An 18781-nucleotide genomic window follows, 5' to 3' on the forward strand; every position below is an offset into this window, starting at 1 on the left:
TTTTGAGAGGTTTTTGCTATAGGGCGCATGCACTCGCCAGAAAGACGGAGAGAGACAGAAAGCAAGAAATCACCCCCTAGGGGGATGGCCACACCGCAATCCCTTCTCCTCCATTCTCCTCTCGGAATCTTGGGCACGCACGCACACGCGCCTGGCGTGAGTTTAAGCCACTGGGTCCAGGACTCAAACTGTGGTCGACTACATGGGAGTCCAGCGACATAGCTATTACACCAACTGCTGGTCCCCCCGTGTTCCTCTCTTAGCAGGGAAGAAAGAAACCCAGAGATAAGAGTTCATTTAGTCACAGGTTTGGAGGGAGCTAATCCTAAAAACACTCAGAGACTTCTCGAGTAGGGTGAACCGCAGAGGGTGGCCTTCAGGGTTCCTTTGGTGACTCTCCCCTAGTGCAGCCTCTGGAGAAACTCCCAGAGGACAATGAAGCCTCCTCTGCCCACCTTCCTTTCTGCACTGGGCAGAAGCAGGCTCCCTCCTAGAGCTGGAGGCCTCAGGACCTCTGACTACCAGGCCTGCTTGGCCTCACCCAATCACACCTCCTTGGCACGAGGCCATAGACTCAGGTCAGGAGAACCCGGCTGACTTTGCCTCCTTCATGACCTCCACCGGCTACACCTGACAGTCCTCTGCTCACCACAGACAACAGGATGGCCCTCCTCCATGACCTCATAGAGCAATGGAGAGGCCAGGAACCACTGGGTGTGCCCTTCCCAGAACCTGCCCAGTCACCAGGACACCCGGTCCACCTCCCGCAGCCTTCACCCTGGGACAGCTCCCACACTTTCATTCCTCTTTCCTCTCTCATTTCTCTCCCAGGGTCCCAGCTGGCATAGCAGGTGTTACAGAGCAGGCGTGGGACAAATTAGGCTGAGATTAGTCTTTTGTTTTATGGGTTGTGGACATGCCTTTTCTTAAAGTAATCCTGGGTCCACTGGGGCCTTCATAAAGCCGCCCTCCCCCCCTGCCCCCACCCCGTGGCACTGGGCCAGCCTCTGAGCAGCTTGGGTGTGGGGACTCATGCCATTAAAGCCACTTACAAGGCAAGACTGGACTTGTCCCCAAGTAACTACTGGGCTTCTTGCGGTCCATGGGGCCCCAGATGGGGCTCTCTGAGCATCAGGTATATATCTTTATTTGCTGCCTTGTTTAAATTCTACACTTCAACCTTCCCTTCCCCCTCCACCCCCTTTATTTACTGCCAGCTAATTCCAGGGCGATGAAAATTTAGACAATTCAGTCAAGGAAAACATTTACACGACCCATAATTCCATCAGCCACAGATAACACATGTTTACATTTGGGTGAACATCCTTCCAGACTCTTCTATGCAAATTGTCTTAATCCACTTGGGCTGCTATAACAAAATGGCATAGGCTGGGTGGTTGTTAACAGTAGAAACTTATTTCCCACTGTTCTGGAGTCTGGGAAGTTCAAAATCAAGGTGCCAGCAGATCTGGCATCTGGCAAGGGCCCACTTCCTTTTTCATAAAAGGTCATCTTCTCCCTGTGTACTACATGGTGGAAGGGGCAAGGGTGCTCTCTGGGATCCCTTTGGTAGGACACTAATCCCATTCCCCAAGGCCTCCACCCTCATGACCTCATCACCTCTCATAGGCTCTACCTCCTCATACCATCACTTTGGGGTCAGGTTTTAACATACGCACTCCGGGAACACAAAGCTTCGGTCTATAGCCCAACTGTACGTCCGCAAAGACAGAATCAAGAGGTGACATCTTGACTTTCCTCCCAACAGAACATCTCCATCCGGAGTGTGGAAGGAGAGGTATATTGTGCCAAATCAGGCAGGAAATTTGCCGGCCAGATCCGGGAGAAGTTCATTATTTCGGACTGGAGATTCGTCCTGTCTGGATCATACAGGTGAGCAGGATTCATCTCCTGTCAAGGCCTCATGGAGGCTCAGGGCTGAGCGTGGTGCAGACCAGCCTCAGCCCTCAAACACACACCCACCAGTAGCTCCCCAAAGCTCCCCCGGAGCTCAGAGCTGGAGCAGGAGGCAGGAAATCTGGGCTCTTCCTGGGAGGCCTTCATTCCTTGACCACCAACAAGGGTAGTTGCTTTGATGGTAAAATAGGACGCAGAATCCCCCGATTGCCCCCTTAGAGCTCTGATCCGAGATCGTAAAGCCTTCCTATCCTGTGCGTGTGTGCGTGTGCGCGCCTCATCTTAGCTTTTAAAATGTGTATTCTTTTAATAAAATAATATATTCTTTGAATTTAATAGAATTGAACCCATTTATAGAGGTCTATTGATAATAGTTTATCCAAAGTGTGCAACTCGGCTCCTTTTTAGCATAGTTACAATGCTGTGTAACTATCACCACAGCCAACTTTAACACATTATCATTAAAGCCAGAACAAGAACAGCATTCTTGCTGGAATTATCCCTTAGCACCTACTGTCCATTTCCCCCAGAACCAGCAACTCTATACATTTCCTGTTCTAGACATTTCCTATAAACGGAATTCTATCCTATGTGGTCCTCTGTGACTAGCCTCTCTCATTTAGCACGATGTTCTCAAGGTTTATACCATTGCAGGGGCACACAGGGTAAACATCCCCAGTCCAGAAATCTAGCAACTGAAATGCTCCCAAGTTCAAAACGTTTTGAGTGCTGGCATAATCCCACAGTAGAAAGTTCCACAGCTGACCTCATGGGATGGGCCACAGTCAAAACAGTGCAGTACAAAAATACTCTATGAAATTACCTTCGGGCCATGTATACACAGTGTACGCGAAACATAAATGAATGTGGTGTTTAGAGTTGGCTCCCATCCCCCAAATTTCTCAGTATGTATATATAAATATTCCAGAATCGAAAAAAAAAAAATCCAAAATCTGAAACTCTTTAGCGACCAAGCATTTGGGATAAAGGATACCCAACCTGTATCACATTCTGTTTACCCAGTCATCCGTGGATGGACGTAGGGTTGTTTCCACTCTTTGGCTGTTCTGAATAACACCGCTGGGAAGGGTCGTGTGATGTTCGGCATAGACGTGTGTTTCCGGTTCTCCTGAGAGCCCGTGTGCCTCGCGGTGGAGTGGCAGGCTGCCACGGTAAATCTATGTGGGATCATTTGAGGAGCTGCCAGACTCCTATTCAGACATGGTCATGCTATTTTAAATTCCCAGCAGCAGTACGTGAGGGTGCCAGCTTCTCTGACCCTCCTCATACTCGTTATTGCCTGCCATTTTTATTATAGCTGTCTTTGGGGGGCGGTATGAAGTGGTATCTTAGGGTTTTTATTTGCATTTGCCTGATGACTAAGAACAATGAGTTTTGGCTTGGCCCTGTAACCTAGTGGTTAAGCGAGCAGGATCGCATATGGTTGATCATGGTTCAGATCTTGGCCTTGGTGGCTTGAAAAACACCGGACATTTCTCCGTGTGTTCCCCAAATCCTGATGGGATGGGGAAATGGAGGCGATGGGATTGCATTGTGACCATGCCCCGTGGGGGGCACTTTCTCCTTCTCGATCTCCCGCTCTGGTGAATGCATGAGACTTCTGGCAATTTAAAACAAAACAAAAAAAAAAAAAAAAAAGAATGCCGTTGAGGTCTGGTGCTTGCTGGCCCTTTGTGTATCTTTTTTGGAGTAATGACTTTCAGAGTCGATTTGTTTTGAAACACTCACGACAGGACTTCTGCACCCAGATGACTGGCCTTCTGCTTACTTCGCCCATGCCGCCTTGCTAGGAACCTCTCAGGACTTGCCTTCGGAGCCACAGGATATTCTTTTACATGTCCTCAGTGCTGGCGCTGGGAAAGGAATTCGACAGTGGGCCCTGGGGAGAGAGGACAGGAGAGAGAGCAACCAGACATTGTGAGAAGGTAGTAAGTGTGACAGAGGGAGCAGAGGGGACAGCTGGTTGCATTCTTCTCGCCCTCTTCACCGCAAACACATAGCAGCGACCACTGAAGTATGAGCAAAGGGCCAGGTGGTGGCGCAGTGGTGATGCAGCTGGACCCGCATGGAAAAGGTTATAGGTTCGCATCCCGGGACTTTCTAGAAAGACTGAGTGCACATGTATGTGTGCCCCGATCAGGCTGGCTGAGACTGGGGTAGCCCGTGTTTGGGGCGCCTGTCTCTCTATGTCTCTCTCTCTCATGGAAAAAATAACTAAATGGACATTTAAAAAAAAAAAGTCTATGAACAGAAGGACAAGACTGAGAATGACCTGGGGGTCAGGGCGGGCGTCCAGCACTCTCCCCACCTGAGACACCATTATTAAGTCAGGTGGAGAGGCCAGTTGGTAGCATGACGGTTAAGGCGACTGAAATCCACTAGGCCGGTTCAAGTCCTGGACTTGGTGGCTTTAAAAATACACAGGATCAGGACCAGCAGTTAGCGAAATGACTATGTCGCTGGATTCCCATGTAGTCGACCACGTTCAAGTCCCAGACCCGGTGGCTTAAACTCACGCCAGGTGCGTGTGCATGTGTGCCCAAGATCCCGAGAAGAGAATAGAAGAGAAGTGATTGTGGCGTGGCCATCCCCCCTGGGGGGTGATTTCTCGCTTTCTGTCTCTCTGTCTGTCTCTGTCTTTCTGGTGAGCGCACACACCCTATAGCAAAAACCTCTCCAAAAACAAAACAAAACAACAACAACAACAAAAACTGCAGTTCAAAAATACTACATAAAATTACCTTCAGACTACATGTTTGAGCTGTATACAAGACAACTGAATTTTGCGTTGAGACTTAGATCCTTTCTCCAAGATATCTTATTGTGTATATTCAGATATCCAAAAATTCAAAAAATATCTGAAATCGAAAGACATATTTGATCTCAAGCATTTTGGGTAAGGAATACTCAGCCTCCACTCTGTTCCATTTTATGTCTGAACGATGATGTTCCACTGTATGGACATACCACAACTCATTTCCACCATTTGGTGATTGTGAATAGCAGCTAAATCTTGCAAAACTCTTGAAACCTCAATCCTAGGCATGCACTCTCCTCCAGGAACTCAGGCTTTGCATTTCTAGAGAGAAGGAGGAGGTTGAGTTGATGGCTAGAAGAACTGAGTTTTATTGGAACTGGGGAAAGAAATTAAAGAACTGTGCTCTGAGCTTCATCCCTCCATCAGCCCGCAAAGCATAATCCACTTTAAAATGATCTGAACTTCAATCAATCAAAATTTGGATTTTTTTTGGGACCAACAGAGGGCATAATGGTTACATTGCTGGACTCCCACATAGTCGACTGTGGTTCGAGTCCCGGACCCGGTGGCTTAAAACTCATGCCGGGCACATGTGCATGCATGCATGCCCAAAATCCAGAGAGGAGAATGGAGGAGAAGGGATTGCAGTATGGCCATCTTTCCTGAGGGGTGATTTCTCACTTTCTGTCTCTCTGTCTCTTTGCCTCTCCGGTGAGCACACACGCCCTATAGCAAAAATCTCTCCAAACAAATTTTGGGAGGACATGTTTTTAAAAACATGTGCCTGTTCATAACCTCTTATTTAGAAGTCCCCGCCCTAGAGTTAAGATTAGGTCATTATTTTTGAGGAAATTTGCACCCTTTCAGTTACACCCCAGCTACATTTCACACGATGGTGGGGCGGTAACTCCTGGAAAGAAGAAGAAGGCTTGAGACACAACTATCTGGAGCCGTGGTAAGAATTGATGGGAAGATAAAGGTGGAGAAACAAGTTCTAGTCTCTGTGCGTGTAATGAAAACCACTGGAGGAGCTGAGACAACTTGAGCCTAAGGAAGATTTCAGGGAGCTCAGAAATGAGCCTGCGCGGGGAGCAGTCTGCTTCCTGCCTCTACTGATCTGCCTCAGACACTAGTAGGGGAAGCCGAAATCCACCCTGAGATAAAGTTGTCTTCAGCACAATAAGGAAAACAGACTATGTTTACCGTCAGCTTCCCAAAATGCAAATCATTACACCCTTTGATACCAAAATTGGCATGGTTTTCACCTTTGGGCAGAACAAAAGCATTTTATATATTATGCTTTTCCCCAGAAGAACAAGAATTTGAACTTGATAGTTCATGTCCCTATTCTTTTTCTTTTTTTAAGAATTATTTATTTTGTTTTATTTTATTTATTATTATTATTTGTTAACTTGCTATAGGGCATTTGTGCTCACCAGAGAGAGGCAGAGGGAAAGTGAGAAAGTTAGTCTCCAGGTCCAGGACTCAAACTGCAGTCCACCATGTCGAAGTCCACCACCTTTACCACCGTGCCACTCACTGGCCCCATATTCCAGTTCTTAACTGTGTACCCTGCATCTCTCCGGGCCTGTTTCCTCATCAGGACAAAATGAAAAATAATAAAACTCTGTAAGGTTGTTGTGAGGGTTAAGAACATGGGCAAATCCTTAGCCACGCTAACTTACTTATGGGATACACTCAGAAAACGTTACTCAAGTGTGGACTGGTGCAGCAGGTGGCATGGTGGTTAAGGCAGTGGATTCCCACATGACCAAACTGTGGTTCAGGTCCTAGATCCAGCGGTTGAAAACCACACTGGGCATATGTGTGTGTGTGTGTGTGTGTGTGTGTGTGTACCCAAAATCCAAAGAGGAGAATGAAGGACAAAGAATTGTGCCATGGCCATCCCTCCTGAAGGGTAACTTCTCACTTTCCCTTTCTCCGTCTCTTTTAGACAAATGTACACACCCTATTGCAAAAACAAAACAAAACAAAAGAGTGGATTGTTGCTTACGACATTGGCATTACTTATACTTTCAAATTTATTATTCTTTTTTTACAGTTTACTTACGTATTTCTTACACTGAGAGTTGGGGGGGACACCCCCAACAGGGTCTTCATCCTGCGATCCACCCCTGGCCTCAGCCAGCCAGGATCACAGACACATGCCTGGCGTGCACCAGGAGGTCTGGGGACATGAACCTGGGACGTTCCCATGTGGCCCAGCATCTGAGTGTCGCACTTCCAGCGTGCCCTCCACACTATTTGGATTATTATAATTCCGAGCAGGGTCTGTTTGACAAGGAGTAGTAGGTTTAGCCAGGCAGCTGGCAATGATTACTGTAACGAGCTTTTTGATGCTTAACTGCGGTCAGTTGTATAAAGTAGTTAGACTTCACTTTCCAGCAGGTTCTTAGGAATTAGAAAAAGAGCTATTATTATTATAAACATACTAATTTCATTATTTGTGAAGCATTATTCGGGCCTTTCATTATACGGGCCTTTCATGTGTCTCACCGCTTCTGCAGCATTTGTTAGAGGGAAAGAAAGTGCTGACGAAGCACACACCATCTACCCACCTCCCTGCCCCAGGAAAGAAGCCAGCAGGTGGCGTAGTGGTAAAGGTACTGGACTCCCACATGGCTGACCACAGTTCGAGTCCCACACCTGGCGACTTGAAACTCATGCCGGCATGTGTGTGTGCATGCCCAAGATCCCGGGAGGAGAATGGAGAAGGGATTGAGCATGGCCTTCCTTCCTGGGGGTGGTGTGTGATTTCTCACTTTCCCCTCTCATAGTCTTTCTCTGGTGAGCACACGTGACCTATGGCAAAAACCTTAGAAAAAGGAAAAGAAAAGAAACCAGTTCTCTGGCTGACTGAGAGGTCCAAAACCATTTCCATGAAAAGCAGAATGGCAGGGACCAGCAGTTAGCGTAATGGCTATGTCGCTGGACTCCCACGTAGTTGACCGCGGTTCGAGTCCCGGACCTGGTGGCTTAAAACTCACGCCAGGCGCGTGTGCCTGAGTGCCCAAGATCTCAAGAGAAGAATGGAGGAGAAGGGATTGTGGCATGGCCATCCTCCCTGGGGGGTGATTTCTCGCTTTGTGTCTCTCTGTCTCTCTCTGTCTGTCTGGCAAGCGCACGCGCCCTATAGCAAAAACCTCTCCCCAAAAAAGCACAATGGCATACACCTCATCTTTCCCCGTATGGAGGGAGCTGTTGCAGAATTAAAATGAAAAACAAAATCCTCTCTCAGCCCAGAAAGCCTCTCTAGGCAAGTAGAAATGAATGAAAATAATTTTATTCTTGAAAAAGCACTAGAACCAGGTGTAATGTGTTTCGCAGGCAACCTCCTAGAGAGATCACAAAGTCAGAGAGAAATCTCACTCGTAGGGCTGAGTGGCGCGCCCATTCCAGTAGGAGGTCTTGCAATTGGGAGTCAGGTTTGAGAGAAATCTCACTCGTAGGGCTGAGTGGCGTGCCCATTCCAGTAGGTTTTGCAATTGGGAGTCAGGTGACAGTGACACGCCCATTTCCCCCCAGGAACATGGAAGGCAGAGTATTCTCTTCCCGCATGATTATGATTCAAAGAGATGGCTGCCAGGTCCCCAGTGTGAGACTGGCAAATGCTTATTAGTCACTGAAAAGACATGGGGTCATCGGGAAAGACATGACGCATCTTTGCGTAGAAAAACACAGGAAAATACGTCATGACTTCCCTACGACCTAATACAGACATTCGAAAGCTCTGAATGAGAAAAGGAAAAGGGAAAAGTCTCTTTCCTTCTTTTTTTGTTCTTTTTTTATTGCCAGAGGGTACTCACCGAGAGACAGAGCGAGGAAAAGAGAGAGAAAGTTTCTCCTAGTGGGCATCGCTGTGCTGCAATCTCTCCTCTATCTCTATCTCTACCTCTATCTCCTCTATCTCTAAATCCCATCAGGATTTTGGGCACGTGCACATGTGTCCTGTGGGTTTTTCAAGCCTCCAGGGCCAGGATTTGAACCTCAGCTGGCCAAGTGGGATCCAGCTCCCGGCACACAAGGCTTAACCACTGTGCTGCTGGGCTGGAGAGAGGAAGAGACTGGATGAGTGACCTCAGGGTGCGGCAGGTGAGCTCTGAGCTCAGCAGGAGCAAAGATGGTCCCAGGGTCAACCAGGGCGAAGCCCCAGTTTCGCCTGACAAGTCCAGGGTGTTCACTGGGGTGGGGCCCTGAAGGGTGTGAAGGATTTGGGCGGGGGGGAATCAGGCATCGGGATCAGCATGAGGAACTGCGTCAGACCAGCACGGCCTCCCACCTGGCCTTCCTGCCCAGACCCACCGCCTGGCCCTGGCTTTCCTCCCACAAGAATAGCAAGATTTAAAAATACAAAGCAGAACCAACCACTTCCATCTTTAGGACCCTTCAATGCTGGCCACTGCTCCTGGGGGTGGGAAGGGCCACACCCTTACCAAGGCCTCTGTCTCCCCAGGACCCCTTCCTCCTCCACTGAGTTGAGCCTCAAGGGCTCCTCCAGGTCGTTGGTGCCTCAGGGCCTTTGCACTGGCGGACCCTCTGCCAGAGCTCCGTTTCTGCCGTCTCTATCCTGCTGCGGGGCAGCTTCCAGATCATCACCTCCAAACCCCCTCTGGTCAGCCATCCTGAGCCCTGTCAGCCCCACGGCTCCACCCTCATCACAATTTAGAACCCTTTACTGTAGGGGTTGTCTAGGCAGGATCGTAAATAATATAAGGTCAGGCATGGGCGTGGGCGGGTTTTCTTCTCCATTGCATGCCTGGCAGGGAGTCCGCTAAGTCCAGTGCGCTACCGTCTATGTGACATAACCCCGGCAGAATGAATGAATGAATGGAAGTGGTAGGTCCTGGCCATCCTCTGTGGGGAGAACAGTTTTCGAACTGTGCGTCACCATCCCTTTGTGGGGTGTGAATCAACGCCCTGGCTGATGTCCAGCTTTCTTTCTTTCTTGATGAGCTAGAGTAAAATAAAAGGTCAGAGGCAGTGAGGTGAGCGTGCTCAGAGGCTGTGCGGTGGCGCCTGTGTCTGGAGACCGCCATGTCACCCCGCGCTTCTCCAAGAATGACCACGCTATGCCTGAAGAAGAAACAGACAGGGAGGACTTGTCCTAACAAAGATCAGGGCTCGTCATGAGCTGTGGCGATTAGGACAAGGTGGCATTGGGGCAGGGACAGACAGACTGACAAGTGGAATCGAGCAGGAGGCCTGACAGAGACGCACGCATGACAGGGCATGCCGGAGCTGCAGGGCAGGGACAGACAGACTGACAAGTGGAATCAAGCAGGAGGCCTGACAGAGACTCACGCATGACAGGGCACGCCAGAGCTGCGGGGGCAGGAGGACTGGGAGAGTTTCCCTTATGGAAAGTTGGACTTCTACCTCACAAGTAATTGTTTTGTTGTTTTGTTTGTTTGTTTGTTTTTTAGTTTTTATTTAGTTAGTTAGTTTTGCCATAGGGTTCATGCACTAGCCAGAGAGAGACAGAGAGGGAAAGTGAGAAATTACCCCCAGTGGGGACTGCCACGCTGCAGTCCCTCTCCTCCATTCTCTTCCTGGGATTCTGGGCACACACACACACACACACCTGGTATGACTCTCAAGCTGCCAGGTCCAGGACTTGAACTATGGTCTTCCATGTGGGAGTCCAGCGCCTTAACCACCATGCCACCTGCCACCACCCCCACATATTTTTAAAAACCTAACTCCCAGTAGATGAATACAACTTAAATGTCAAAAAGAAAAACTTTTAAAACTCTTAGTAGAAAATGTAGATGAATATCTTCTAGACCTTATGATCAACAAATATTTCTTAAAATACAGAAAAGCATTGGGCAGAAAAGATTACTAAAGCTAGCTCTATTACAATGATATCCACAGGCATTTAAAAATTCAGAAATTTTTCTTTCTTTCTTTTTCCTTTTTATTGTCAAAGGGCACATCTCATCAGAGAGAGAGGAGGAGAAAGGGAGAAAGCACCCCGCCTCCAGATGTGCTCACGCCACAACCCCCTTCCGCTACCTGCCCATCCTGTTGGGACTTGGGGCACACGTGCACACACTCCTGGAATGCTCTGCAAGCCACCAGGCCGGAATTCGGACTGTGGTAGGCCATGTGGGATCCAGGTCCCTTAACTAGGCCATGGGGCTGGCCCATTGGTTTATTGAAAAACATCTTACAGAAGGTGAGAAGTCGGGGCCAGCAGATGGCATAGTGGTGAAGGTACCAAACTCCCATGTGGCTGACTCCCATTCTAGTCCTGGACCCAGAGGCTTGAAAATCATGCTAGACACATACGCGCATTCCCCTTTCCCATTTCTTTCAGATTCAGTCATTTCATTATATTTGATCGGAATTCATAAAATAATACCTGTCATGTACAAGTAAGGTTCTAAGAGTCTTGTGTTTATGTTGTCTGTAATACCCAAACCCTAAAGTTAGTAATACTGTCTCTTGTTAAGCAGAGGAAAAATGTGTACGAAGGTCAGGTACTCTTAGATCTTACTGTTAGTAAGTAGCCCAGGGACCAGCAGTTGGCATAAGGGCTATGTCGCTGGACTCCCATGTAGTCAACTGCGGTTTGAGTCCCAGATCCAGTGGCTTAAACTCACACTGAGCACGTGTGTATGCATGTCCATAATCCCAGGAGGAGAATGGAAGAGAAGGGATTGTGGCACGGGTATTCCCCCTGGGGGGGTTGTGTGTGTCATCTCTCACTTTCCCTCTCTCCATCTCTCTCTGTCTCTGGAAAGCCCGTGTGCCCTAAGGCAAACACCTAAAAAACAAAGACAGCGAGAAGTCAGGATACAAACCAGCAGCGGATATTCACGATGCACCCCGGAGGTTAGCGTCCAGATCATAAGCGCACAACTAAACCACGGACGAAGCATGAACGGGCATTTCGCCAGGGAGACATGGGGCCACAAGACACGTGATCATATGTTTAGCCTCATCAGTGATCAAGAAAATAAAAAACAAGCCTATTATTTCATACTTTTTCAGTCAGAACAAAAATTTTTAAAAGACCGAAAACATAAAACGTTGGCTTTCTGGGACCTTTCATGTATTGCCATGGGGCTGCAGTTAGGGTAATGACTGGAAAGAAAGAGGTCAGCATTTTCTCCTGCAGCTGAATATTCACCTACTTCATACCTCAGCAATTCTACTCCTAGATATATTTCCAAGAGAAGCTAGTCCTCATGTGGAGGAGAAGACATGTATGGGAATGTTCATAGCAGCCCTGTTCTCAGTAGGAACAACGTAAAGGCCTGTCAGTGGGAGGTGATGAGTAAAGCACGAGATAGCCACCTGGTGGAATACTATACAGCAATCAAAAATGAAATACAGCAGCAAGTGATAATATGGGCAAATCTTAGCAATATAATAGTAAGTAACCAAAAAACCCCAGAGATTTTATATATTTTATACTTTAAAAATATTATATGTAACATATTTATATACTTACATATTGTGTGTGCATATGTGTGTGCATACATATATATATATATGTATGTATATATAAAACAACTAAGGGCCAATTGGTGGCATGGTGGTTAGGACGGTTAGATCCAGCAGCTGGAGGAACACACCAGGCACATGTGCGTGCATGCCCAAAACTCCTGCCAGGAGGGAGAATGGAGAAGGGACTGTGGTGTGACCATCCCTTATGGGAGTGTTTTCTCACTTTCCTCTCTTTCTCTGTCTCTCTCCAGTAAGTGTGCATACCTTCTGACAAGGTACCCAGGCTTCTCACTGTCTTTGTTTTTTAGGTTTTTGCCTTAGGGCACATGGGCTTGCCAGAGAGAGATGGAGAGAGGGAAATAAACCATTTAAAAAACTAAAGTAGGGGTAGGCGGTGGCGCAGGGCTAAAGCGCGAAGCTGTGTGAGGTGGACCTGCCTGGAAAGGTTCTGGGTTTGCCTGTGGAGACCTCCCAGAATGCACCAGGCACACATGGGCCTAGGATCCAGGACCGGCTGAGGCTGGGGCGGATGACATCAAGTCCCTGTTGGGAGTATTGTCTCTTTGTCTCTTTCTCTCTCATCTCTCTCACTCATGTAATACCTCTGAAAACAATTAAAATAAGAACATTTACTTTCACGAATACATAGAACATCTTTTTTTTTTTTTTCATGATGGAGAAAGGAAAGCCAGGGAGTTGTGGTCACAGGATCCCTGGGGCCGATTTCCTCCAATGCTGGGGTCCCGACCGGGCGAGGCAGGACCGGTGCGGCTGGATGCAGGAATCATCAGCCTTTATTTCAGGCGGTGGTTTCATAGGTACTGCCTGCCTTCGTTTAAATAGCTCATTAAATTGCTAATGAATACAAATAAAGCTCGAATAGCCCAGCCAGAGCGTTAAAGATGATGATGAAGTGGACGGCAGAACACAGCAGAAGTCAAAGGTACTCCAGCCGTGGCGGTGAGCAAAAAGTGGGCGAGCTGAGCAGGTGGTGCGTGGGCACGCCGGGCGCACGGGCTGTGCAGGCGCCGCGGGAGGCAGGCTCTGCAGGATGCGCTAAGGGGGACCGGCGTTGGAGGAACGCCGGGGCGCAGGTGGGGGAAGTTGCTAAGGGCTCTTTGCTAGTTGAGCAAAGCGCCCAGCTCTTCATATTTGGCTAATCCGGGCTGACTCAAACAATGCAGGAGTCTTGATGGAGCCCCCCCCTCCCTGGGGGCTTGTTACTCACCTCCTTGGAGGGCGAGGGCAGCTCCTGGCGGGAGTGAGGTTTAGACAAAGTCTCATTGTTCCCAAGATTATCTGCGCCTTCTGGGCCTCACCCTGCCTCTCCAAGTGGGGAACCCTCCCTCCCCCAGTGGGCCAGGCCTTCAGGTGGCAAAACAAGGGACCAGTAGGTAGTGTAATGGTTACGTTGTTAGACTACCACTGTGGTTCCATCTGAGTCCCAGACCTGGCAGCTTAAAACTCATGCTTGACATTTTTGCATCGGGGCCCAAAATTCCAAGAGGAGGATGGAGGAGAAAAGATTGTAGTGTGGCCATCTCCCCTAGGGGTGATTTCTAGCCTTCTGTCTCTCCAGCATACACATGTGCCCTATAGCAAAAATCTCTCTCTATAATAAGTAAGTAAAGAAATAAATGACAAGACTACCTAGTGAGGGCGGGGCCCCATCTCTGGTGGCTTGTTCTGCTCAGTTCTGGCACTGTCCCCACCTCAGTGACCCCATTCCCCTCTGACCATCCTCCTCCATTGTCCCCCGCCCTGGAGTTTGCCTGAATAGGGACCCCCAGGAATCTTCAGCCTGGTGCTCTGGGTAGGTCTCTGCTGTCGCTGCATTTTCAGGTTTGGATGGGAAAGTGGTGGGTGAAGGGAGTTTTCCATCAGAGATAGCAAAGACTTGGTTAAATCAGGGAATCAAAAACAGGAGCGAGTGCCTTAACCTTTTCATCTCATCGAAAATCTGTAAATGGGGGCCGGCCAATGGTGTAGTGGTTGAGTGGCTAGACTCCCACACGGATGACCGCGGTTGGAGTCCTGGACCGGTGGCTTGAATCACACACCGGGCGCATGTGCATGCATGCCCAAGATCCCAAGAGAAAAAGGGATTGTGGCCTGGCCATTCCCCTGGGATATGATTTCTCACTTTCCCTCTCACCAGCTCTGTTTCTCTCTCTGGGGAGCACACACACTCTAAGGTAAAAACTTCCTAAAAAAGAAAACTTAGAAAATCTGTAAATGGAGGGTCAAGGCCTCTCCTTGAGGGTGTCATCTGTAAATGGAGGGCCAAGGCCTCTCCTTGAGGGTGTCCTCTGATCTCATGGAGTTTGGTGGCTTTTTTCCATAAATTACACCTATCCATGTCTCCTGGTTCCTGTGGGCTCACCCTGTAAGTCGTGTGTCTGAAAATAGGGCTACATTCTCTTTCAAGAATCCTTTGGGGTCAGCCCCCTAGTACAGTGGTTAGGGGAGCCAAATCCCACATGACAGACAGAGGTTCAAATCCCAGCCACGGTGGCTTGAGAAACACGCTGCAGGGAACCAGCAGTTAGCGTAATGGCTATGTCACTGGACTCCCACGTAGTCGACCGTGGTTCGCGTCCCAGACCTGGTGGCTTAAAACTCACACCAGGCGCGTGTGCGTGTGTGCCCAAGATCCAGAGAGGAGAATGGAGGAGAAGGGATTGTGGTGTGACCATCTCCCCTGGGGGGTGATTTCTCGCTTTCTGTCTCTATGTCTCTCTGTCTGTCTGGCGAGCGCACACACCCTATAGCGAAAATCTCTCCAAAAAAAAAAAAAGGAACACGCTGCACACCTGTGTGTGCATGCCTCAAATCCCAGCAGGTTGGAGAAGTGGAGGTGGGACCAATGGTGTGGCCATACTCCATTGAGGGCGCTTCAGCCTCCTGCCCCTCTTTGTCTCTCTGCATCTCTCTGGAGAGCACACACATCCCCTGGCAATAAACATTTTTAAGAGCACTTTAGATTTTTATGAAGACCGACTTTCCAAGGAGCTGCCACCAATTTGCAGCTGTTTTTGCCAGACCCTTAAGAGTTTGGGGCAGGAGGCCAGCAGATGGCATGGTGGTTAAGGGCACTGGACTGCCACATAGTCGACCGTGGTTCGAGTCCCGGACCTGGCGGCTTGCTTTCTCACTTTCTCTCATTCTCCCACTCTGTCCCTCTCTGGTCAAATTTAATTAATTTATTAAGTTAAATAAAATAAATCTAAAAAAGAGTTTGGGGCAGGCAGGTGTCCCCACATTTCACAGCTGGAGATGCAGAGGCCCAGGGGCTGTTGACTCCTCTGGGCACGGTCAGGCACCAGGGCACTCTAGTCTTTTCCTGCCTCCTCAGGGAGCTCTGGGACACCCAGAGGATGTCCAGGGGTTCAAGTCCAGGGGTTCACTCTGGCATCTGAATTCTCCCCTTGCAAACCCTTCCCGGTCTTGGAGCCTCGGTGCTGTCATCTGTAAGAGGGGTGACAACATCTCCCTCCCAGGCTCCCACCAGGAGCTAACAGGCCTGTGAGGAGCAGTGGCCTGGGGTTCATGCCCTTCCTTCCTGCCCTGGGGTCCCGAAGCACCCACACTAGCCCTGCCAGTCGCTGTTCCTCACCTCCCCTTCTCTCCCTTCCCCTCCAGCTTCACTTGGCTCTGTGGACACGTGCACCGGAACATCCTCTCAAAGTTCACGGGCCAGGCGGTGGAGCTGTTTGACGAGGAGTTCCGCCACCTCTACGCCTCCTCCAAGCCCGTCATGGGCCTGAAGTCCCCCAGGCTGGTCACCCCCCTGCAGCCCACCGAAAGCCTAGGGGTCCCAAACGGCCACCTCAGTGGCAGCAGCTGCTCAGCCAGTGACCGCACGTCCTCCAACCCCTTCAGCAGCCCGTCCACGGGCAGCAACCCCCAGAACCTGTCCGTGTCCTCAGGGCCCAGCAGCCCCCTGGTCCCTAACCCAGCCCCGGCCCCCAGATTCCAGCCGTATGCTGGCCCGTGGGGAGCCCTGTCTGCGCAGGCCCACCTCCCTCCGAGGCCCCTGGATGGCCCACTTGCTCCCTACTGCAACCTCAATGCCTACCGGCCCACACGGCTGCAGCTGGAGCAGCTCGGCCTGGTGCCGCGGCCCAGCCATGCCTGGAGGCCATTTCTGCAGGTGTCACCTCATTTCTGAAGGCCCCTCCGGCTGCCCTCCAAGCCAGGGCTGGGCAGTGCCCAAGTTCCTGGCCCACCTCGATGACCACAGCTGCTGCCCTCGAACTGAAGGCGCTCAGTCAAAACCACTGCCTCTCATGTTTCCCAGACCCAAGACCATCCACTGGCCAACCCCGCAGCAGTCCCTGAGTTCCCTTCCCTAGTCTGGCCTGTGGAAATACATTCCAGAAAGTTCCAGGAAGGTGTATGTGTGTGGGGGAGCAGCTAGAGGTCTTCTACAAATCATCCCGAGCTTGAATACAAGTGGCCCCCCAATCTGTATGATATAGGAAGAAGCTGATCCAGCCTGAATCTTGTGAAAGAGTAGACGGAGGCACCGAGAGGTACAAAGTGGGTAGTACTTCCGTTTCTCATTTCCCAGGAAGGGCCACTGCCCCAGGACTCAGGAAAGGAAGATTCAAAGAAAGTGTGGAGACAGGGCCAGCCAGTGACAGGTGGTTAAGGCGGCTGATCCCACATGGCTGAATACATGCAGTTTGAGTCCTGAACCTGGTAGCTTGAAAAACATGCTGGGCACGTGTGTGTGCATGCCCAAAATCCCAAGAAGAGAATGGAGAAGGGATTGTGGTGTGGCCATCCCCCATGAGAGATGCTTTCTCCCTTTCCCTCTCTCTCCGGCAATTGCACGTGCCCTCTGGAAAAAAAAAATAAAACAAAAAGCATGTGGACACGCTAGATGTTTCTGAGCTATTGGGGAAACTTGTCCTCCCTGGGAAGGCCAATCCTGGGACATCCCTGGGGTCAATGAGTTGGATCCCAAAACCAAAATGACCCATTGGTTCCTAACGGCTTTCAAGTCAGCGCCGAGGATGCGGCCTCCGCACAGTCCCGCGCCGAGGCTGCGCCTCCCCAGCCGATGCTGAGACGAGGTTAGAATTGCCAGCAGGCCTGAGCATCCTAAACTGGATTTCACAGTCGGCTGAGGAAGTTCAAGGACAGTGAAGCTTCTGCGTGATAAAAACCCCCAGGCTCAGCTTGTCCAAGGCCTGCTCCACCTGTGCTTGAGTCCGGCTCAGTCCTGGGGGACCTGTGGGGACAAGCCCCCTCTACTGACCACTCTCTGTAGACTGTTTCCCGTGGGCCTCTTAGGGATGTTCCCACATGTGCTGTTTCCCCTCTGGGCCCTGGAAACACTGGCATGCCCTGTCTGCTGGGGGACGGGTTAGGTAGGATTTGCTTTCACTAGTGGATGTGAAGGGAAGCTTTGAGGGCCTGGGTTATCACACAGAAGCACACCAAGTTGAAGTCCTCCACCAGCTGGGTTCCAAGTGAAACAATCAGCACAACACCCCACCCACCAACCCACGATGGATACGTGGTATGTGCAAGAAATAAACCTTTGTTGTTTAAGACACTCCGATTTGGGGATGTTTATTCCTGCACCGTGATCCAGCTTGGCCTGGCTGAAACCACCTCTGAGACCCACTGCCTGGGGGCTGGACCACTCCTTTGTGGGACTGGAGTCCCACAGGGCCCCAGTCCTGGGCTCTCATTCCAAGACACCATTTCCGGCAGTGGACTAGTAGTGGTTCTACACACCAGGCAGTGCGGTGGCTGAAAGCCAGACAGGCCCTTATCCAAGCTGTAAACCCTCCCACATCTGGTCGTGACCGTCTTTATTTCTGCTCCAGGTTATAATCACACCTGCACGGCCCCTGGCAGGGCTGCTCGCTGGCGACTGAGCTTCAATATACAGAGACCCTGCTGTTGCGGGACGGCTTCTGTGGTGAGATCCAGCTTCTTGGTGTTTGGAGAACTGAATGAAACACGCCAGTAGTGAAAGGAAACGGTAGTTTATTAAGTAAAAGTGAAAGTGCACTCCTGAGAGGTAGGAACGGGCCTGACCAAGACAGAGAGAGAGTGGATCGAAGGCCCTGGCAGCGGCATTCTGTGAGAGTTATCATTTTTAATCTAGGCCATGCAGGTTGATCATTGGCTGGACCTCATCTCATTGGCTCTATCAAATGTGGCTGGGCCCACTGCTCCATCTCATTGGCTCTATCAAATGTGTCTGGGCCCACTGCTCCTTCTCATTGGCTCTATCAAATGTGGCTGGGCCACTGCTCCTTCTCATTGGCTCTATCAAATGTGGCTGGCCCACTGCTCCTTCTCATTGGCTCTATCAAATGTGGCTGGGCCACTGCTCCTTCTCATTGGCTCTATCAAATGTGTCTGGGCCCACTGATCCATCTCATTGGCTCTATCAAATGTGGCTTCATTAGCTAGACACGCCCCACTATCTCCTGCCTACATTATTTTGGGCAGGGAATTTTCCACCCTGATTGGTTTTTCTGTCTGGCCACATGGGCAGATGCTCCAGCCCCCTTACCCACTTCCATTTGCAAGCTGTCCCCTGCCTCACTACGACAGTGTGATCAACGGCAGCAGCTGGGCACC

General features: G+C 50.0%; 1 protein-coding gene across 1 annotated transcript in view; it reads left to right on the top strand.

Moving 5' to 3' along the window:
* The window catches only part of SACK1A (scaffolding CK1 anchoring protein A), a 26012-nt gene extending 9167 nt beyond the window's left edge, over positions 1-16845 (top strand). Inside the window, exons 3-4 of the mRNA XM_006157526.2 lie at positions 1769-1893; positions 15815-16845. Of these exons, the coding sequence (XP_006157588.1) occupies positions 1769-1893; positions 15815-16343 (654 nt within the window). The 3' untranslated portion in view covers positions 16344-16845. The remainder of the gene's footprint in view (positions 1-1768; positions 1894-15814) is intronic.
* Positions 16846-18781: the final 1936 nt, after the last annotated feature.

The sequence above is a fragment of the Tupaia chinensis genome, unplaced genomic scaffold, assembly GCF_000334495.1.
Source record: "Tupaia chinensis unplaced genomic scaffold, TupChi_1.0 Scaffold000545_1, whole genome shotgun sequence".
Lineage (NCBI taxonomy): Eukaryota > Metazoa > Chordata > Mammalia > Scandentia > Tupaiidae > Tupaia > Tupaia belangeri.